This window comes from Corapipo altera, unplaced genomic scaffold (genome assembly GCF_003945725.1).
Source record: "Corapipo altera isolate COAL_440 unplaced genomic scaffold, ASM394572v1 202, whole genome shotgun sequence".
Taxonomy (NCBI): domain Eukaryota; kingdom Metazoa; phylum Chordata; class Aves; order Passeriformes; family Pipridae; genus Corapipo; species Corapipo altera.
In genome coordinates, this window is record NW_020884980.1 from 208,541 (window position 1) to 230,253 (window position 21,713).

Below are 21,713 nucleotides of genomic sequence, written 5' to 3' on the forward strand. Positions count from 1 at the left end.
CTCTTGTCTGTGTGAATGTATAAACCAACTATGAAAGCCATGTTTGTTTAGATGGCAGAATCTTAAAAAAAAATGCTCAAAGTAGCCTTGCCAGAAGACCCTCTTCCCAAGTACAGGGCAGGCAGTGGCTCTTTCTCCTTCTATGACCCAAAGACTTCATTCTCTCATCAAATAATTCAGGGCAGAGCTATTTTACATACTGTCCATGACATTTTTGAGAAAACTCAAAAAAACCCTTTGAGTCACAGCCTTACCTTGTCACTGTCTTCAGTGCAGGTATTTCCATCTACTCCAGGATTTGAGCAAACCTTCTTATAAGGGGTTTTGGTTTGTGGGTTCAACCCTGGTAAAGGAGTGCTTTCTGTCTACCTAAATATGAAGACCACGTGTGCATCTCCACAGGCCATACTCAACAAGAGAAGAGCAGGGGTTGTGGAAGCAAACTCTCAGCAAATGAAAACATGTCCCTGCTGTGGACTGATGGATCCTCCCACAGCCCTGTAACCCCCGGTCCAGGCAGGAGCGAGGCCGAGCACAGGTGCCCAGCTGGGGTGGTGCATCTCCCCTGTGCCCTCTTCATCTCAGGGGCTCCTCATAAGCCTTGACTGTACAGTTACCCCAGCGGGGTGGGGAGAGGGGCAGGAGCAGGGAGGGGAGAGGGGCTGGAACGGGACAGAGAGAGGGGCAGGAGCGGGGCGGGGAAAGGGACAAGAGCGGGGGGGGGGGGGGGCGGCGGCGGGGCGGGGAGAGGGGCAGAAGCGGGCGTGGAGAGAGGGGCAGGAGCAGGGCGGGGAGAGGGGCGGAGCGGGACGGGGAGCGGCGAATGCAGTTTTTGGCTGGGCTCGGCTCTGCTCGGCTCGGCGGCAGGAGATGACCTCGGGCGGAGTCGGACCCTGCCTTTGGGACCCTTCTCAAGGCCGTGCCCGTGCTGTGATGGAGCGGGCGGGGGAAGGGTGCGAGGGAGAGGAGGATGGCTCTGGAGAGGTTTCCCGAGGCAGGAGGTGGGTAGGAATGGCTCGGAGCGCTGCAGCGGGTGTGCTGGGGCCGAGCCGGGTCGGTGGGTGCCGGCACAGCCCTGTGCTAGCCCAGGGGGGAGGCTGCACACGGGGGGATCAGAGGGACCTCGGGGGTCCCCCCCCAGCCCCTGCCCGCGCCCCGCTCGCCCGCCCTCCTCCTCGGCTTCCCAGGGCAGATGCTCCTCCTGGAGATCCCCGCTAGATGGGCCCCGCGGCCCTGCGGGAAAGGCTCTTCTGCACAGACAGCAGCGGGAATGCGGCTCGTGGCTTTCGCTTGGGGTTTAGAGGGGGAACGAGGGCTAAGGGAGAAGTGCGAACACACGTGGACCTGCCTCACGAGGAGACGGGGCTGGACCTCGCAGCAGAAATGATTTGACTTGACTTCGCACAAAATGCAAGAGTGGTGTAGGAGGGGGCATATTGCTAATTTAAGCCTAATGGAAGGTGCCCCTGCCCACGGCAGGAGTGTTGGGACAAGATGATCTTAAAGGTTCCTTCCAACCCAAACCATTCCGTGATTCTGTGAACCCCTTTAAGCCGAGGGCACCCTCCTCCAAAGTGCATCAGAACTGGCTGGAGCAGCTGCAGGAGTGGCTGTCCCATGCAACCTCCCTGCCGTGGGCGGGGATCAGCTCGCTCCCTGGTCACTCCCTCCTGGCCCTCGGCGCAGCCGGCTGCACACCTGGCAAGTCGTTTCCCTCCCCAGCGGAATGGGGAGCAAAGAGAATGGGGAACAAAGCAAAGGAGAGGAAGCTGTGGGCGAGGCAGTGCCATGGGTGGAGCAGCACCCTGGGATGCACGGGGTCGAGTGGGGCACAGCCGGTCAGTCCCACCTGCTGTAACATCTGTAGGACCATTTACTGGGGGACATTAAGGTAATAAGATCGCTGCAGTTATTTTGCTGACAGTCTAGGAAACGCCAGGAAAACCCCCAGGAACAACACTTCTTCCTGCCTCAGTCCCCTGCTGTGAAAGGTAACTTGCCTCTGTCCTTGCCCTAGCTCAGGAGTTACCATACCTATTCATACCATTCATCCAGTTGGTCTTTCCTAAGCCCAGCTTGACTTGCCAGGACACAATCCAGCCCAGGCTTGTGGGGTTCCTGCATCCCCTGGCATCCTCCATATCCTGTATGCAGGACTTACCTCTGTAAGGCTGAGCAAGGGGTTGTTTGAGTGACCGGTGTCAGCCAAGGGTTTCCTCTGTGCCTCCAGAAAAACAAGCCACAGCACTTTTTGGGCTTACCACGATTTCGTAGAGCTCTGAGACTGGGGTCTTCAGTCAGTGAAATGGACCCAGCCCCAAAGGCCAGAGGTCACATGGTCTGGGGCTCAGGTGAGAAACGTGCACGAAGTGAAGGTGAAATCCTACAGAGAGGGGGCTGATCGGACTGGGGGCAAACTGTCTTTGGGAACTGGCCAGAGCTGCGTTCTCCATCTCAGCCCCAATAGTGTGATTCAGTAAATGCACAGTGCTTCCCAGTGCAGGCCAGGAAAGCCAGGGGAACTGGGGAGAGAGCTGACCTGGGACACAGGCACTTCTCTCTCTCTCAGAGACCGTGTGCCCAGCGCTGGGCAGCCCGTCCCACCCCCAGCCCAGGCAGTGGCACGCGAAGCACTCGCCCAGCTCCCCATGTGTTGGGTAAAGAGGCAACAGCTGCAGGGGCCCTTCTGCTGCCTCAGGAGCTGGGACAGCACCCAGAGCCAGGCCGGGATCTAAATTTAACCTCGTGCTTTGTGTGTTTGGACATGCGAGTGCAGGCTCCAGCCCCCAGTCCCCTGCCGCCTGCCCCGCTGTGCTGAGGGGACGGGGACCCAGCGGAGCTCCAGCTGGCTGGGACCTGAGGAAGAGGGGCTCGGCCGTGGGGCAGGAGGGGGAGAAACGGCGGGGGGAGCAACACCATGGAGCCTGCTTCTCCCCAGGATGACGTGAGGAAGAGGCAACAGAAGGAGAAGTCCAAGAAGCCGGTGCCACCAGTAGCCCCTCGGCCACCCAGGGCTCTGTTCTGCCTGACCCTGGAGAACCCCCTGCGGAAGGCCTGCATCAGCATCGTGGAGTGGAAGTATCCTCTGGCTGCAGGCACCTGGGAGCACATGTGTGTGTGTGTGTGCCTGTGAGCAGGGTGCTGGGTGTGGGTGCTGGGGGTCAGGAGAGCTGTCAACCTGCTTCAAGCCCGTGCTGGGTGTCTCATCAGGTCTATGAAAGGCAGTGAGGCACTCAGGGAGCCCTGGTAGGATGTGTGGGCTGTGCAAACTGGGGCATGAGTAGGCTGGTGGGGAGAGCTGGGGCTGAGGAGCGGGTCAGGCCATGGGGACCTTCGATGGGGTGGTGCAGGGACAGGCAGGGACAGCCTGGGGAGAAGGGAGAGAACATGCTGTGTGCTGGGGAGAAACAGGACAGCTCGCTGAGAGGGGAGGGCACTTGGTGCATGAGGAGGGGGTACAGTGCCCATCCTGGGGTGGGGATGGGGTCAGGCTGGGGGAGCTGAGGGTGGAGCTGGAGACAACAGGTCACCTGGGGAGAGAGGTTTGGGGTGGGTAACAAGACCATGGAAGGTTGCTTGGGGTGGCTCTTTGTGTGTGTCACCTCCTGCCTGATCCCACAGCTGTGCTCTGCACTGAGGGGGGCCTGGCCAGTGTCCCCCATATCCTTGCTGACACCGTTGTCCTCTCAGCTCCCCTTCCCATCCCTGGCACTCCTGTCACAGGGTGAAGGCTTTTGTGGGTGATACTGCTCAGAGGGAGGGTCCCTCTGAGTGTCTTTGACTTAATGGAGGGATGGGGTTTGGATGTTGCTCTTTGATCTTTTCACTGGGGCATTGTAGCTCAGGAATACCAAAATGCCATATTTCTGCCATACATCCAGGAACTATTGCTTTGTTCACCTATATTTTATGTAAGGGAAGAGAATGGGAAATGAAACACTTTTATTTCAGCAAAACATTTGGGCTCAAGCAAAATGATGGACTCTGGGAAATGGAATGTTCTTCCACCATGATTTCCTCATTGCAGTTGCTGAAACTTATCTGTGTATTCCTGGCTTTGGTGGGATGATCCCAGCCCTGGCCAGGCTTTACTCCTCTTGGAGGTGGCTTGGTCATCTTAGGCTGGCTGTGTTGCTGTGCACACAGTGCCATGGGGACACCAAAACCATGCCCAGGGAGTGGCTGGCAGGTATGGGGGCATGCTCACAGCTCTGCTGGTGCTGCAGTTTGAGCCCTTGTTCCTTTACTGCAAAGGCACTCTCTGTCCTTCAAAGGAGTGGGAGCAGAGCCAAAATTGGGGAATTCTCATTTTGTGTTTCTCTAGAAAAAGAACAGGGCTGTTCTACGAGCCCATGGAAGGGAACTGTGCCTGTGTCTTAAATAGGCACTGAGTAGGGAAGAAACTTCTCCATCCACCCAAGTGGCAGGGGAAGAGCTGGAAATAGGACTTACATCTTCCAGCATGGTCCAACACATTCCTCCCCCTGGGCCAGCACATGCCAGAGCCAGTGCATAGCACAGTGGGGGTCTTTCCCACATCACTGCTCTGGAAGGGGAGAGGGGAGGGGAGAGGTGGGTGCCCCACCAGAAAGGTGGCTTGTGCAGGTGGTTCTGACCTGTGCAGGACAAATGGTCCAGGGAATCAGGTTTCTCCAGGGCCTTGGCTGTATTTATACCCTGATCACCTGGCTGCCCTCGCTCAGGGATCAGGGTGTGCGAGGCACGACAGGGTCGTTCCAGTTCCTGGGGGTTGTTCTGGTCTGCGGGGCCAGGCAGGCTGCCAAGGGGAGATTAGCTGTGACCATCTTCTCTGGGGATACCTGGCCCCTGGGTTCAGCCATTGCTGCTGAATAGCTGCTGCTGTCAGAGCACAAAGCTGAGCCCCAGCAGTGGGACAGGGTCTTTTTCAGGCAGTTTGGAGGGCAGAGAGTGTCGCTCTACTCAGCCCAGAGCAGGTGAAAGCCAGACTGACTTGAAGCAGAGTGGGTTTTATGCTGAAATTTGCTCACATCTCAAAAAACATGTTTGTTAGAACAAGAAAATCTGTGTGTTCTGCGACTTAATGGGTACTGTGTGCACAACAGCTGGTCCAGCAACTCGACAGTTACTGGGACATGTGATGTCACCCTGGAATTCCAGGTCATTTTGCAGTCAGGAGGACTTCAAGGCAGATGGGTGAGGAGTCTGGAGACCCTGGGGGACCACAGAGCCACAAGACACTAAGGCCTAATTCCCTCTGCAAGGGAGATATGGGGACCCTTGAATGCTTTGTGGTGGGAGACTGTTGGAGAGGAAGAAATGAGATAGCAGGACGAGTAGATGAGGAGGATGCTGAGGCTCTGGCTCAGTGGCAGGAGGCAGAGACACTGTGCCTGGTGACACTACATGCCTCTTTTTTTTGGTTAAATCCGTCCCACTGCATTTCTACCTAATAACAGTGCCAGACTCACAGAGTCATAAGCAGCAAGTGGATTCCAGCTCCAGTTACAATCGAGGTCACCCTTCAAGGAGAGCAGGCAGGGAACCTTCCAACCCCTGAGCTTTGCCCCAGTGCCTGGAACACAGTGGGGAACAGCTTTTCCATCTGACTTCAGTTTTTAAAGTGTCATCAGGTTGATGGATAGAAAGGTTCAGAAAAGGAAAAAAGCCTGGGGTGACACCTGACAGCACTCAGCCAGCTCAGCAGGCTGGTATGGATGGAATGCTCCCCCAGGTGCCCCCTGCCCTGTGATGCTGGATTGGACAGTGGTGTGGCCACCACAGCCCAAGGCAGGCCTCAGGGAAGGATCCTGGAGGGAACAGAAAGTGGGGGGCCCTGGGGTGAGAGTCTGGCTGCGAATAAGGTTCTGAAGCCAGAGTTTGAGCTCTTTGGGGACTTCAGGAAGGTGGTAGCTGGAGCTTGACCATGAGGTTTCAGTGGCCCAAGCAGAGCAGTGACAGCAGCAGGAGCCTGGGAGTGACCAAGTCCCAGGGTCTTCACAGGGAAATAGCAAGTCACCCCACTTGTTCTGAGATGTCATGGGGCCCAAACAGCACAGTTCCACCTTGAAGGGAGTGGCACAGTCTTCAGGCTGAGCACTGTTCACTCCCAACCCCTGGCACTCCTAGGGTCAGCACTGCCTGCACTGGTGCAGTGAGGCTGTAGGGACACCTGGGGATGTTCTGCTGGAGGAGACCCTGCCCCTAGATACCTGCCAGTCAGGGACACACAGCCCACCTGAGACCTGAGCAGCAGGTGCTGCTCAGCCGTGTCTCCCTCATGGATGCTGAGTGCAGAGGGAGCCAGGGCCAGCACGCTCCAGAGGGGGATGCTTTGGTTCAGGGCCTACATTATGCAAAAGGGTCCTGACCCTTCAGGATGATTTATTGAAGGATAAGGAGGGGGAAGCTGCCCATCCCTTTGTTATTCCTCCAGTGCAGCCTTTTGGTTTGTGCTCCCTCCCCGTGTGTCCCGTGCCAAAGCTGCCCCTCTGTGCTGTTTCCCAGCCCTGCAGCACCCAAGGGTGAGGTCTCAGCTGAGGGTGAGCTCTGAGTGCTCTCTCTGTGCTCTGCCCCAGGGAGAGGTTGGTTCCCCACACACACCCAGGCAGGGCAGGGGCAGGGTTAAACCTGCTGTTTCTTTCCTGTCTCCACTCCTTAACACTCCCTCTCAGACCCTTCGAGATCATCATCCTCCTCACCATCTTTGCCAACTGTGTTGCCCTGGCCATTTACCTGCCCATGCCTGAAGATGACACCAACGTCGCCAACTCCAGCCTGGTAAGGGAGAGCCCTTTCCACTGTCCCGGGCAGCTGAGGGCTCCTTTTGAGGGCTTTGCAGGCTCTGCAGGGCTGGTCTCTTGCTTTGACGTGGGTGCAAGGTGGGCAATACCTGTGGTGAGGGTACCTGGGGCTGCAGTCAGACAGTGCTGGTCCAGCCAGAGCTGCTGCAGAGTCAGAGGGAGGCAGTGGGGGGGAGGGAGAAGTGACTGCAAAATGGGTTTTCAGAGGGGCTGAAACTGCCTTCTGAGTTGAGATCAAAGGCAGCAGGTCGGTGAGTGAAGTGCACAGGAAGGAAGAATTGATGCAAGTGAAAGAAAAAAAAATTCCCTCTGTTTTTCATCGTGGCACTTTGAAAAGGAAACACCCTGTTCCAGAAAGGCTCAAGTGGTTTGTTTCAGCATTTATGGAATAAATTTTTCTGACCTTTCCTTTCAAAACTGTATTTTAGTTTTGCTACTTTATGAGGGAAAAAACCCATTTCTGTTAAGCAGAAAGGTCACTCCTTTGCAATCATTATTCTGGTTTTTTCCTCAGTCACTCCAGTTTGCCTGGAATATGTTGTTTTGATGTGGTACAAATCAATAGTTTGCTCTATTTTTGATTTGCCAGCCCTTTCCACTCTTCAGATCCCCACTGTGATTCAATCCACATTGATTTCCATTGAGAGACTGAGTCTGATGACTGAATCAAAACATCTAAATGCACCTTTTTAATGAAATGTCCTCTCCTGCTGGTTTTGGGACTCCTCAGGGTAAATCCCCGTGGAGGGTTAATTCCTGGGGTGTTCTTTCATCCTCCTGGCCTGTCTGACCATCTCCCCTAATCCCTGTGGACTGAGGGACACTGGTTTTGGTTTCTTCCCTGGCCAAGGGGGCATAACATGGTTTGGAAGGTGCAGTTACCTCAGGTGAGAGGTTAAAGAGGCAAAGCAAAGCTGTGGCAGGTTGACCACGGGAAGCAGGAGATGAGGACAGCGGGGATGGGGAGAGAGTTTGGAATGTGGCTCGGACCAGGCACGTGTGAGGGCAGAGCTGGGGGAAGCCCAGCAGTGGGTGGCACTGTGGCATGACAGGGGGATGGAGTGGCATTGCCCTCACAGGGCTCCCAGACAGGGGCTGATGCGTCCTGAGGACCAACAGCCTTTTCCATGAGTGTGAGACAGGTGGGAAAGAACTGAGCACTGCCACGTGTAAATGAAATTCCTTCTATTTCTACTTACTGTGTATTAGATTACTCATGCTATACCCTATTGGGGGATTTTTCAGCCTGTTGCCATGCCAACAGCCCTTGGTATCAGGAGCCTGGCAGCCCCAGGCTGCTCTTCTTTCATCCCTGCTTGTGTGTGTCCCTTTGTCACCAAGTTCTGGTGGCTTTGTATGAGCAAACCCAGCTGAGAGCTGAGCCCCATCACCTGGGGCTGTGCTTGGCACGGGCCTGCAGGGAGTGAACAAAGGCTTGTTGAGGCATTTTTCCTGCATCAGAGAGGTGCTGTGATGCATTTAATCTCTCCCTGACCCTTTTTTAATTGTCTCCGTTGCCCAGTCCTCTCTGGAGAGGGTCGAGTTTATATAAAGACCCTGAAATCATTGAGGAGGCAAAATGTGTGAGGGAAAACTGAGTCAGGGCAGTGAGGACATGATGTTTGTGTAGAGCAGGACTGGGACTCTAAAGCTGAGGGGCTCCAGCAAGCAGAGTTTCAGGAAAAGGGGATTCCTGGGAGACCTCTGCTGCCACTTCCTTCCTGCAAGGTTGGAAAATGTGGACAGCTCTGTCTTTCCACAGCCAGCAAGGGAAGATTTGCAAACAGAGTTTACACTAGGTTTGGAATTAGTCTCATGAAAGCTTGGTTAATCAGAATTCACTTTGGGGCGTTAAAAAAATGATATTTAATAATCTGTAAATCTTCTAAGAATCCATTTTTCTTTATCCTGGAAGAAATACAGTTGTTTAATTTCCACATATTTAATTATTATTCTTTTTAGATTAGATTTCTCCTGATCCAGAAGATTTTTTTTTTTGTAATGCTGTTTTCACCTAATTTTGTCTCTTTTTAATGGAATCAATATATTTTCTTCAACCCCAATGAAATTATTTTGACTTTTTGACTTGTTCAATAATTCACACCATTTATTTTCACTTTTACTCGAGTTTCCAGAATTATCAGTGAGTTTTCAGACTGTTTTTCACTGGCAGCCTTGCTGCAGGAGCAAGCAGGTTCACAGTGTGTTTAGCAAGGTAGATTATTCAGGGGGATTCACCCAAGAAAACACAGATGTCTGCATGTGAGCTGGTTGCCCATCCTCTGTTTATGGACAGTGGAGAAATCAAGGCAAATTTAGAGCAGAGTTTGTCTCCCAGGGCAGTTGGTCCCCTCCTGGGTGTGTTTGACACACTGAAATACCTGGTTTTCATAGAATCATAAAATTATAGGATGGTTTGGGTTGGAAGGGACCTTTAAGCTCATCCCTGCCATGGGCAGGGACACCTTCCACTAGCTCAGGTTGCTCCAAGCCCTGTCCAACCTGGCCTGGGACACTTCCAGGGATGGGGCAGCCACAGCTTCTCTGGGCAACCTGTGCCAGGGCCTCAGCACCCTCACAGGGAAGGATTTCTTCCTAATATTTAATTTAAACCTACTCTCTGTCAGTTTAAAGCCAACTCTCTTTTCAGTTTGAAGTTTTTCCCCACTAGCATGACCCAAGGGTGACTGCTCAGGGGGAGGCCACCCTTTCAGAGCACCCAAAGCAGCTGTGCTGAGTCCCACGGGCTTTATAAGAGTATCAGGTAGGACATGGGGCCCAGTGAGTGGGGGACAGAGCTGGAGCTCAGGCTGTCAAGAAGACAATTTAAATAACACAGGTAATGGCCTCTCCGTAGGCACTCTGCTGGTATTAAAGCCATTAAAGATAATGGCTTTATGTTTAGGGAGAATGGATGTTTGATGTCAAGGAGTATGCTTCTGAAAATCCCACCATTTTGGGTTGTATCTCAGCCCTGGGATTAAGGAATTTCTGTGTTTTAAAACCTGAACACAGTCTCAGGCACAGTTCAGGGAATCAGGCCCATGGGAATAAGGGCATCTGATGTGGGGTCAGGAGCCCCACCCCTCCACCTGCTCTGGAGGGCTGTGACTGCCTGTGAGCCCTGTGGAACGTGTGTCACTCCAGGACTGTCTCATGAGCACTGAAAACAGCAATGTTTGGGCAGCCCCACAGTCCTTGAGCAGAGGCTGCTGGTCCAGTGCTGGCTTTGAAGAACTGTTGGGGTCTGTGCCCAGAGGCTGGCACAGGACACTTGCTGCAGGAGAGTCCTGATTGCAGGTGGCTTTCCTAGAGCCTGGGGTCACCCTTGAACTCCTGGAGTCCTCTAACAGCTGTGAGAACAGCCTGTACCTCTGGATGCACTGACTCGATGTGTGGGACCACAGAAACTGCTGCTGCTTGGGTACCTGGCACCTGGAGTGCAGATTCATCTGTATGAGCTGCCCCTGCCTCTGTCCTCCTCCTCATTCTGGGATGGGGCCACTGGCAAGGGCTGGCACCCTGCCTAGCTTGTGGCTTTGCCACCTCTGTGGTCACCCTGGCATTTTGGGTAGGCAGATGAGCCTGAAGGCTCCTCTCATCTCACCCTTCAGGGGGGCCAGCAGAGCTCACCACTCACTCATCCTGAATGCCCTGCTCAGGTGGGACCCCACCTTGCAGTGCTGCCTCCAGCTCTGGAGTTCCCAGCACGAGAAGGACATTGTGACCTGTTGGAGTGGGTCCAGAGAAGGCCACAAGGATGCTCCAAGGGCTGGAGCCCCTCTGCTGTGGAGACAGGCTGGGAGAGCTGTGGGTGTTCAGCCTGGAGAAGAGAAGATTCTGAGGAGAAGACGTATTGCAGCCTTCCAGTGCTTGGAGGGGGCTTATAAGAAAGATGGGGACAAACTTTTTAGCAGAGTCTGTTGCAATAGGATAGGGGGTGATGGTTTTAAACTGAAGGAGGGTAGATTTAGATTATCTATAAGAAAAAAATGTTATACACTGAGGATAGTGAGGCCCTGGCACAGGTTGCCCAGAAAAGCTGTGGCTGCTCCATCCCTGGAAGTGTTCAAGGCCAGGTTGGACAGGGCCCTGAGCAACCTGGACTAATGGAAGGTGTCCCTGCCTGGGGCAGGGGGTTGGACTAGGTGACCTGTAAGGGTCCCTTCCAATCCACACTAGTCTGTGATTCTGTGATTCTCTGAGGTCTGCAGCTGCACATAACACTTGGAGAATCCAGAGAGTGTTTGCCACGACCTGTCCCACTGAAAGGCTGTACCACCTCAGCCCACTGATGAAGATGCCAGTGGAGTGTCTTCCTGGAGCCTGGCTCCTCTTGCCCTGGTGACACCAATGCCCACTTTACAGCCAGATAAGCTGGGGGAACTGGGCCCACAACTGTAGAACAAGTGATGGGGATCCCTCCATTGCTTTACAGAACCTTCCTACTGGCCATGTCAAAAGTTTTCCTTGTACTAGAGGGGCTACCCCAGCAGGACAGATCAGGATAATCCAGCTCCATGGATGTGGCTGTGTCTGCAGAGCACAGCACTGAGCTGGTGCCATGAGGGAGTAAAACCATTATGCCTCCTCCCAGGCTGAGGGAGCATGGCCAGGGCAGGGGGGCTGCCTGCTGGCTCTTCCCTGGCCCAGGTTTGAACCTTGCTGCCTGGACCTGCTGGGCAAATACCCTTGGAGCTGGCCAAAGCACTGTTCATCTGCTGTGGGCTTCTCAAAGAGACCCTCCAAGGAATAGCAAGTCACCTTCTGATTCTGGGCAAGGGGTTTTCAGAGGAAGATCCTGATAGTCAGAGACCCTGGAGCCTGAGTCTGTCCTGCTGGAAAATCAGGGCATGGGATTGGCTTTTGCAGTGCTGGATCCTGGCACTCAGCAGCCTCAGCAGCTGTAGCTTGCAGTGAGCAGTGAGCTTGCAGTGAGCTTCCCTGTTTCTCCTCCTCTATTTGCAGCTGGGGAGACACCCCACCACACCAGTGGCTGCTGGAGTGGCTCTGCAGCCTCTCTGTACCTGAAATGATCCTCATGACAGTTGTATTTGCATGGGATTGCAAGGGCAGGCTTTGGGGAACAGCCTAGGTGGCATCTGTCATTGATAAGGGTGGGAGGTGAGCAGTGTTGAGTTGCCCTAGTGAAAACCTTAAAGACAGAGGCAGTGCCAAGGTCTTTGCTCTTCCCATGGCTGCCCTCAGATCCAAAAGGAACTGGTGCTTGTGTGGGTGACAGTCATATGGGGACACTTGGCTCAGCCACTGCTTTTGAGTATGTTAATTGAGCAAGTAATGCTTCTGTCTGAGCCCTGACTCCAGCTTCTTAAAAGGAGAAGTTTTTCCATTTGGCAGGTCATGGGGACCCTGGGAAGAAGGTGTGTTTGCAGCCCTGCAGCATTCCCCAGGGGACACCTAGTCCTCCTTTGGTCTCAGAGACATGTTTCTGCCTTTCTGGAGGCAATTCCCTGGAGAGTCCAAGCAGAGATGCTCCTTGCCCTCCAAGGGGTGTAGGCTGAAGAGAGAGACCATGGAACATCAGAAATATAAATAGCTTTATGCAACTGGCTGCTTCTGAGGGCTTTTAATCCCAGCCTCTGGCAGCAAGGGCAGTGATGGCAGTGACAGGCAGAGCCAGATGGGCACAGGCAGCTCTTGGCTTCGCTCCAGGGACACATGAGCTGTCCTGGCTCTGTGTCTGCAGGGCCATGCCGAGCCCCTGCAGTGGGGATGCCAGGTCCTGCCTGGAAGGGGGTGCAGCACCTCTGCCCAGTGAGTCCCCAGGCCCATTTCTAGCAGCTCACTTGGCCAGGCAAATGTCTGGCCTCAATTCCCTGGGAGCTTCCCTAAGACCCCAGGCACAAGGGAAGCCTGGCGTGTCCCATGGGGACTGTGTGAGGTCTTCAGGACACAGCCAGCAAGTCCTCAGCTGGAGAGGATGAGGAGAAGGTGTCAGTGCTGCCTGCAGGAGGAAGGTTGTGGTGGAGTGGGACGGTGAGCAGCAGGGAGGAGAGCCAGAGAGGAGCAGTGCCCTGGGCCAGACACCTTTGGGTGCGGGGTTGGGAAGTGGTGGCTGTGCTGGAGTAGTTTGTAAGAACGGGTACCCACAGCTGTGGGGCAGGGTCTGGCAGGGGGCCATTGAAGGGGTGAGGGGATGGTGCTGCAGGCCAGGAAGTGGCATGTGGTGACACAGCATGCCACCCCTCCTGCCCAGGGCAGCCACGGTGCTGCCTGGTGTTCACGGGGGATCACAGACGGGTTGGCAGCAGGGACTGATCCTGAGTCAGGCCGTGCACGGTGGGGACACCAGGGGAGGTGACAGTCTGCTCTAATGGAGCATCCTCTCCTGCCTGCCTTTGCAATCCCCAGGAGAAGATCGAGTACGCCTTCCTGATCTTCTTTGCCATCGAGGCGATGCTCAAGATAATCGCCTATGGCTTTCTGTTCCACACGGATGCCTATCTCCGAAACGGCTGGAATGTGCTTGACTTTTCCATCATAACTCTAGGGTAAGGGAAAGATGGGAGGCTGCTGCTTGTTTAGCTTGTGTCAGGCCTGTTTCACAGCCCATCAGGGACATCATTTTTTCTAATGGCTGCAGGGGGCAACTCCTCGACTCAGTTCATGGCCTTCTCCCCTTTTCCTGCCCTGACATCCACTGGAATCCTCTCTAACTCCTGTTTCTTCCTGTCTGACTCCTTCATGCCTCTTAGATCTCCTTGCCCTGGAGAATGGGGGTGGCATGGGGTCCTCCAGGGTTTGCACACAGCGGGTGGGAGGGCCCCAGCTCTCAGCAGTGGAGCTGTGCCTGGGAGCTGGACTTGGACTTGCTCCCTGGCTGAGGCTGAGCGCATCTGGGACTCTAAATCCTCTAGCTCAGATTTCTTGGTTTCTATTCTCATGCCCTTCTCTTTTTCCCTGTCCTTTCTTCTGCTTCTCCTCCTTCCTTCCCTGTGCCCTGGCTCTTTCAGGCTCGTCACCATGACCCTGGAGCAGGTCAATGCGAAGCAGGGAGGGTCTTCGGGGGGCAAAGGCGGCTTTGACGTGAAGGCGCTGCGAGCGTTCCGTGTGCTGAGACCCCTGCGCCTGGTGTCCGGAGTGCCCAGTGGGTGCTGGGTGTGCCCTGCCGTCAGGAAGGGCTGGAGGGTGGATGGAACCCCTGGCCAGGGTGGGGGAGCCAAGGGATGGGCTTCTTGTTGTTGCTGGATCAAGCCCACCCACGAAGCAGGTGTAGAGGAGCCACAGGTTCTTGCTCGTCCCTACGGCTGGCAGTTGTCAACCCTGGGGATCTGCAGGTTGGCACACATCTAGCTGCCTCCATGGCCTCAGTGTCAGCACCTTTGGATGGATGGTGTGAAAGTGGCCAGGACATTGCTCTAGTTTCTCAGGGCAGGGATCTCCTTCTTCTGTAACTCGTGTGAGTACAGCCTGGATGAGTGCAGGAGAACAAATGGAGGGGCATGAAGCAGCCTCCAGCACTACCTGGCTCTGCTGAACTCTTCCATGTGCTTGTATGGTGGGTAAAGAAAGGATTTCTTCCTTCAGAGATGTCAGTCCCACCCCACCAGTGCCGCTCTTCCCTTGGCACGGGGCATTTCAAAGGCTGCTTGTCAGTGGGGCTAGCAGGGATGCAAGGTGCACACAAAGCTGTTTAGGAAGTGGTTGACCTCTCCCTTCTGCTGTTGCAGGCCTTCAGGTCGTCCTGAACTCCATCATCAAGGCCATGGTGCCCCTGCTCCATATCGCCTTGCTGGTCCTCTTCATGATCATCATCTACGCCATTGTCGGGCAGGAGCTATTCAAGGGCAGGATGCACAAGACCTGCTACTACCTCGGGACAGGTGGAGCTGTGTCAGGGGGGAAATGTGGCAGAGATATCTCTGTGTGGCTGGTGGGACTGAAGGATGTTTGATACAGCACCCAGCTGGCTGTGAGGGCTGGTGCAATGGGCCCCTTTTGGCAGGCTGCTGCTGGAGGCGGGGCGTGGGGTGGGTGGAGGCTGCTCTGTTTGGCCTGACCTGCTGCTCACACCGTGGCTTTGCCCCTCAGATGTGATTGCCACGGTGGGATCAGAGAAGCCAGCCCCATGCACCAACTCCGGCCACGGGCGGCACTGCTCCATCAACGGCACCGAGTGCCGCGGCGGCTGGCCAGGGCCCAACAACGGCATCACACACTTCGACAACTTTGGCTTTGCCATGCTCACTGTCTACCAGTGCATCACCATGGAGGGATGGACTGAAGTCCTCTACTGGGTAGGCTCCAGCACCTGGGCTTGGTGCTCAGCTTGGCAGAGCTGATGCTGGCCTTGCCTCAGGGCAGGGAGTGCCCTCCTGGACACAGGACCCCATGGCAGGGCTCAGACTCCTTGCCAGTGAAAGACAACCTGCCCCACCAACCTTCTTGCTGTGATGCACATCCCAGAACACGCCAGGCATGTCTCTGCATCCCTGCAGGCACTGTCTAAGCTGTCCTTGCTGTTCAGGTGGACAGGAGAGTGCCCAGGTCCCACCTTTGTGAAGGGGTGTGGGCCAGGCACAGCAAAGACTGGTGGGTGCCCCTCCAGCAAAGCCCCATGTTTTGCAGTCCTTGGGAGACTGTTGTGCTGAGGCTTGGGCTTGGGGCTGATGTTTAAATCTGCTCCCCAAATGCTTGGGTCTGGCTTTACCTCTGCTAAAACCAGATACAGAGTTCTAAGCAGCCAGGGCTCAGAACCAGGTTTGTGTGCCACCCATCCCATGAACTCCCTTCGGGGGGGGCAAAGATCATAGAGGCTGTTGAGTGGCCCTAAGGGGACATAGCAGGAAGTGCCTTCAGAATGCTTCCCCTGCATCTCTCCTTGCCAGGTAAATGATGCCATGGGGAATGAATGGCCCTGGATTTACTTTGTCAGCCTTATCTTGCTTGGCTCCTTCTTCGTGCTCAACCTGGTGCTGGGGGTGCTCAGTGGGTAAGTGTCACCCTATCCTTTCTCTTCCAGCAAAGGAGTTTTAGCTGGTTTGAACTATACAAGGAAAAGCCTGGGAAAATTCTGATCCTTTTCTTCCCTCATTCCTCTCCCTTTTTTATTTTTGCATGCTTAGAGAACCTGATCCATGAGTTACTTTTTTGTTAGTGTCCATGAGTGCCTGAGGTTTCAGCTCAACTCCCAGCACAGAAATCTTTTTCCTGTGGCACAAGCAACTGTCAGCAAGCCCAGCCTTGGAGCACATGATTTGGGGATCGTGTTGTGTTCTGCCAGCACACACAGCAAGCAAAGCTGAGTGGGGAGCAGTCATCACCCCATGGCAGTGGGGCTGGACACTCCTCACTGGTACCCCCAGCTGCCATCCTGCTGTGAGCACACATGATTTGTGTGCTTATGGCCAGCCTAAGGAGGACATCTTTAACATGAGTGTCAGGGATCCAAGAGAATGATTGTTAGTCTAATTAATGCTTCAGCAGTCTTCCAAATACACCAACGAGCTGTCATCAGTCTGTTATGATGATTGTAGCTCTTCTAGGCCAAACTCAATAAGTGCTAATTCCCCCAGTAGTACAGTTAAATACCTGAGATGTGATACTCATGCATTGCTGTGTGGCTGCCACCATCCAAATTTTGTTTCTGGGAAGTGTGTCTTGTCCTTGGGAGTAAGGGGGCTTTTCTCCTCAGGTCTGTGTAGGGTTAGGGTCTGTTTTATATGTTTCAGTCCTGCATGTGCAAGTGGATCACAATCATCTTCACAGGGTCAGTTATACCCTAATTACTTGGATTGGTTAGGCCTCTTCTATGGCAAGCACCATACAACTGCAAGGTTAAAACAAATTGGGTATTAACATAAATAAAACAAGTTTAAAAGCACAAGGTGGACCACAGGAACCTGACTCTTGTGTGGAGTTAGCTGTAACAGCAGGACAAGCTGGACTGTAGTCATCTGATCCTGGAGTAAGCTGTAGGCACAGCAAAGGTTCTGAAATATTTTTGCAAATATAGCAAAATTATCTTGAGATCAGGAAAATTATTGTTACAGTGTCTGAGACCTATTAACACATGGCAACCCCAGCATGGCTGGGCAGCAGCCCTACAGTCCTGCCAGATACCAGGAGAGAAAAGAATTTAATTGAAACAGAACGAGAAGAGTGGGCAAGGACATTGGCAGACCTGCCCTTCCCATGTTACCATGAAAAGAGCGTCCTGTTCACCTCATGTGATGAGCTCCCCTTCCCCACATGGAGAGCCTGAGGCAGGTTTCTGCCCCCCAGATGGGTGAGACCCCACTCTGACCCTTGGCAGGGCTGGGGAGCTGCCCCAGCCTCCAACATCTGGTGTCAGTTGGCTTTTCCAACTGTAGGTCCCAAAGAGCAGCAGTGGCGGGGAAGAAACCTTTCCTGTCATCAGGCATCAGGTGATGGTCTTGCATTGTGGAGCAGGGCCAAGAAAGGGGAAAGTCCCTGGAGCAGCCTAGGCAGGGTATTTCAGGATTTCAGCTTTCCACAAGGCCAGAGCTCTGGTACCTGACCTCCACGATGTCCCCTCCTGAGTCTCCCTCTGCTGCTTCCCTTGTCCCAGGGAGTTCACCAAGGAGCGGGAGAAGGCCAAGTCCCGGGGAACGTTCCAGAAGCTGAGGGAGAAGCAGCAGCTGGAGGAGGATCTGAAGGGCTACATGGACTGGATCACCCACGCAGAGGTCATGGACAGCGATCGGGCCCGGGGAGAAGGTACCAGCTCTGCCTGGCCACAGACCCTTAGTGGGAGGGTTGGGTTCCTAACACCATCCTAGAGAGGCAATGTGGAAACCTTTGGAGGAGTCACAAAGACTTGTTTTGCTTGAAAACCCATGAAACAAAAAGCTTTGACTTCTGCAGAACGGTTTCCTCCCTCTTTTTATTTTTTTTTTATTTCCCCAATCATTTTGTTGAACCTGACCCAAACTAGCAATATCTTGGTCCTGATGCTAAATCTACCCCTCAACTGCTGTATTTAATATTTGCAGACTATGAACAAGGCCTGAGTCTCCTTTGGCAAAGAGGGACTTGAAATGGCCATGAGGAGCATGAGGAGTGTGTGCCCTTGGTGTGCAGGGACACAGTGCAGGGTCATGAGCTCACACACAGCAGATGCATGAATTTCTTGCCATCACTTGACAATTTCAAGGGATTAGAAGTGGCTCAGGAAAGGAGGTGGATATACAAGCTCTAGATGAAGGCTCAGCAAGGCCTGGGGGGCTCTACCACAGAGCTGCAGTGTCTGCCATGCCACCCTGCCTGGTGAAAGCACCTTTTGTGCCTCAAGCTGAGTGATCCATGTGTGCAAAGAGCCTTGGGAAACAGTGGGACAGATAAAACACCTCTTCCACGGGTGTGGCCTGTGTTCTTACAAACCCCTGTTGTTCAGCCTGTGCTCAGATCACAACTGGCCTCAGTTTTCTCTGTGCTGGAGTCCCTGCTGCTGTCCCTGTCTGGGCTGCAGCTGCTCTCACTGCAGGGGCAGGTGCTCCTGGTGCCTCCTGCTTGGTTTGCTCCTGACCCTCAAAGCCTCCTGCACGAACTTTAAATGCTGGCTCCCTGGGATGGCACTGCTTGTGTTCACTTCTGGTAGGGAAGCTCTTCCTGGTGTGCTCCTGGAAGAGGTTCCCTCCCATGTGTTCTTCCCAAGGGTTCCAAGAAAAGCCTGGAATGTCATTCCCTCCTAGGTATGATGCCATTGGATGAAGGAGGGTCAGAGACAGAGAGCTTGTATGAAATCGAGGGCATGAACAAGTGGATTCTCTACTTGTAAGTATGCTCTGGCTGAACCACCTGCTGCTGTGCACGGGGGCTTGCACTGTCCCTCACTTGGTGGCCTGACTGGGCCAGGCTTTCCTGGTCAGCCACCAGTTTCTGGGAGAGAGCCAGGGGCTGGTGCTCAGGTGAAGATGCAAACAGCAGGGCTGCAAACAGGGAATTTGCTGTGGTGCTGGCAAAAAGCACTTCAAGGTGAACAGCTGCTGTGGGACCAGGCTCCAAGCATCCCCTCCTGGCCCATGCAGCACAGCAGGTAGTTTGGGAGCTGTGCCTGTAGCCCCCAGCCAGAGGTGCTGAAACCCAAAATGAAGCCAGGAGGTGTTTGTGTGAATGAACTGCAGTGCCTGAGTGAATGCACTGAGCTCCAGGGGCAGGTTATGGTCCTCATCCCTTTTCAGGGAAGACCCCTGGAGGAGGGAGCGGGGGTGGATTTGCCCTGCAGGCACAGCCCAAGGACATGGGGCTGGCCTGCTGGCTGGCCTTGCTGATCCTTTGCCATCTCTCCAGCCGTCAGTGGAGGCGTTGGAACCGAATGTTTCGTAGGAGGTGCAGGGATGTGGTGAAGTCCAAGTTCTTCTACTGGCTTGTCATCCTGATGGTGGCACTGAACACCCTCTCCATTGCCTCTGAGCACCACATGCAGCCAGATTGGTTGACAGTCGTGCAAGGTAAGCAAAGAGCCTGAGAGAGAGGGAGGGCCCAGGATACTGTGCTGCCTGGAGACGTGTGAACTCTTTGCTGTGCATGCAAAGACACACTGGTGTGGCACAGAGGCTGTTAAACACACACACACACAGAACCTGAACACAGTGTGTGTGCACCATCCTCACTTCACTGTCACACAGCTCACACCAAACATACACAGTGTGTGTGCTCTTAGGGACATGAGTTTGCACGGGGAACACACAGAGAGTGTAGACTGTACCATAAACACACGTGGCACACACTCATGCAGTGCAGCCACGCTGCCTGCACCTCCACCCACACATACACACAGAGGGACATGGAGCACAGGGATGGACACACGTGCACACACCCAGTCCATGTGCCTGCTGTGCACAGGCATCACCCCTCTCCTCATCCATCCTACTCCCCGAAAAACAGCTTGGTGGGCAGAGCAGCACCACCCTCCTTCCCTGCCTGCCCTGCCCACACTGGGATTGAGGTTGTACCTCCCTCCCCAGACAACTCCAACCGGCTGCTGCTTGCCCTCTTCGTGGCCGAGATGCTGCTGAAGATGTACGCGCTGGGGCTGCGCCAGTACTTCATGTCGCTCTTCAACCGCTTCGACTGCTTCGTGGTGTGTTCAGGGATCCTGGAGATCATCCTGGTGGAGCTGGGCACCCTGTCCCCCCTCGGCATCTCCGTGCTGCGCTGCATCCGGCTCCTCCGCATCTTCAAGATCACCAGGTTGGGGAGGGAGCTCTGTGGGCACTGGCAGCTCACGGTGCCCAGGCATCACTCAGGGTCCCTGGACATCACTGGCCTTGTCCCCAGGGAGGGCTGCAGCTCAGAGCAGAGCTAGTAGCTCCTGGGTAGAGCAACAAGGCCAAGCTGGGGGTTTCTGTCTCCAGGACAGTCTCTGGGAGTGGTGAGAACAGAGCTGAGGTCCCACCCTACGTCTGGGTTCTGGGCTGTTGTAAATGGGGATGCTGTGGGCCAGGGCTCCTGGCTTCTCTTTCTGGCCCCAACTCACCGTGTGTTCACCTCTCTTCCCACCCCACCTGCTGGTGCCCTGTGCAGGCAACAGTGAATCTTGCCTGTCACACCACACCTGCAGCTTCACTGCTTCCTCCTGGGGCCTGTCCCAGTGCCCAGCCTGGGTCCAGAGTCCCTCTTGCTGGGCTGCTGGCACATCCCCTTGGGCCAGTTGGTCTGTTCCCTCTGCCTGCCTGTTCCTCCCCACAGCCTTCCCCACTCTTTCACCTCCCACACGCTCCTGTCTCTCCTCTCCCCAGGTACTGGACATCGCTGAGCAACCTGGTGGCCTCCCTGCTCAACTCAGTCCGCTCCATTGCCTCTCTGCTCCTCCTCCTCTTCCTCTTCATCACCGTTGCTGCCCTGCTGGGCATGCAGCTCTTTGGGGGCAAGTTTGATTTCGAGGACATGGAAGTGCGGCGCAGCACGTTCGACAATTTCCCCCAGGCCCTCATCAGTGTCTTCCAGGTTTGGGGCTGCAGGAAGGGCAGTGGAGGGCAGGGGGCTGGGAGTCTCACCTGGGCTGTGGGTCTCCAGGCAGGAGCTGGGTCTCAGGGGGATGTGGGTTTGTGGGGGTGATGCGGCTTTGAGACACGAGCAGGGAAATGCAACTGGAGTCAAAAGCAGTAGTTCAGGTTCAGGGCTGAGCAGGGAAGAGGGTTTGACTGTGGGAATGGAGGGGCTGTGAGGGTTTGGGACTGGAGCCAGAAGGGCAGGATTGGCCTGTGGGCTACTGCTGTGCTTTGCTGCAGAGGCTCTTGAGTCTGTATTGCTTCTCTACTCCCAGATCCTGACTGGAGAGGACTGGAATTCAATCATGTACGATGGGATCATGGCCTATGGGGGCCCATCCTTTCCTGGCATGCTGGTCTGCATCTACTTCATCATCCTCTTCGTTTGTGGGAACTGTATCCTCTACCTGCAAAGCCAGGCCCAGGCTCCCTGCACCCAGTCCCAGAGCTGCACAGGACTGGGAAGGGGAGAACCTTCTGTCAGCATCTCAGGGCTTGCCTAAGGCTTTTCAGTTCTGAACAGCAGTGGAACAAACCATGGGCTTCAGGGCTTGCACTAGTGGTGGCTGAGGGCTGGGATGTGGAGGAAAGAACACCTGGAGGAGGTCTGGATGCCCAGCAGGCAGGGATTCAGTCAGAATGGGGGCAGCCAGCCCAGAGCTCAGTGCTCACAGGGTGCTGGTTAAAGATTACCAACCAGGGTTATCTCAAGGGCTCAGCTCCAGGAAGAATTCTCAGGGCACCCTGGACACCATGGACAGCTCTGGCCGCATCCTCCAGCCAGGAACCAAGTCCACGTCCTTAGCACTGTTCCTGCAGACATCCTCCTCAATGTCTTCCTGGCCATCGCTGTCGATAACCTGGCTGAGGCTGAGAGCCTGACTTTAGCCCAGAAGGCCAAAGCAGAGGAACGCAAACGGCGGAAGATGTCCAGGTGAGCACTGCTGTCCCTGCC

General features: G+C 54.7%; 1 protein-coding gene across 1 annotated transcript in view; it reads left to right on the forward strand.

Annotated features, from left to right (window-relative positions):
* Positions 1–2,917: 2,917 nt before the first annotated feature.
* CACNA1S (calcium voltage-gated channel subunit alpha1 S) overlaps positions 2,918–21,713 on the forward strand; it is a 42,566-nt gene continuing 23,770 nt past the window's right edge. Inside the window, exons 1-14 of the mRNA XM_027665725.1 lie at positions 2,918–3,078; positions 6,654–6,759; positions 13,155–13,294; positions 13,757–13,890; positions 14,474–14,626; positions 14,835–15,040; positions 15,632–15,735; positions 17,335–17,483; positions 18,458–18,539; positions 19,056–19,216; positions 19,733–19,958; positions 20,507–20,714; positions 21,034–21,154; positions 21,578–21,692. Coding sequence (XP_027521526.1) covers positions 2,918–3,078; positions 6,654–6,759; positions 13,155–13,294; positions 13,757–13,890; positions 14,474–14,626; positions 14,835–15,040; positions 15,632–15,735; positions 17,335–17,483; positions 18,458–18,539; positions 19,056–19,216; positions 19,733–19,958; positions 20,507–20,714; positions 21,034–21,154; positions 21,578–21,692 — 2,066 coding nt within the window. The remainder of the gene's footprint in view (positions 3,079–6,653; positions 6,760–13,154; positions 13,295–13,756; positions 13,891–14,473; positions 14,627–14,834; positions 15,041–15,631; positions 15,736–17,334; positions 17,484–18,457; positions 18,540–19,055; positions 19,217–19,732; positions 19,959–20,506; positions 20,715–21,033; positions 21,155–21,577; positions 21,693–21,713) is intronic.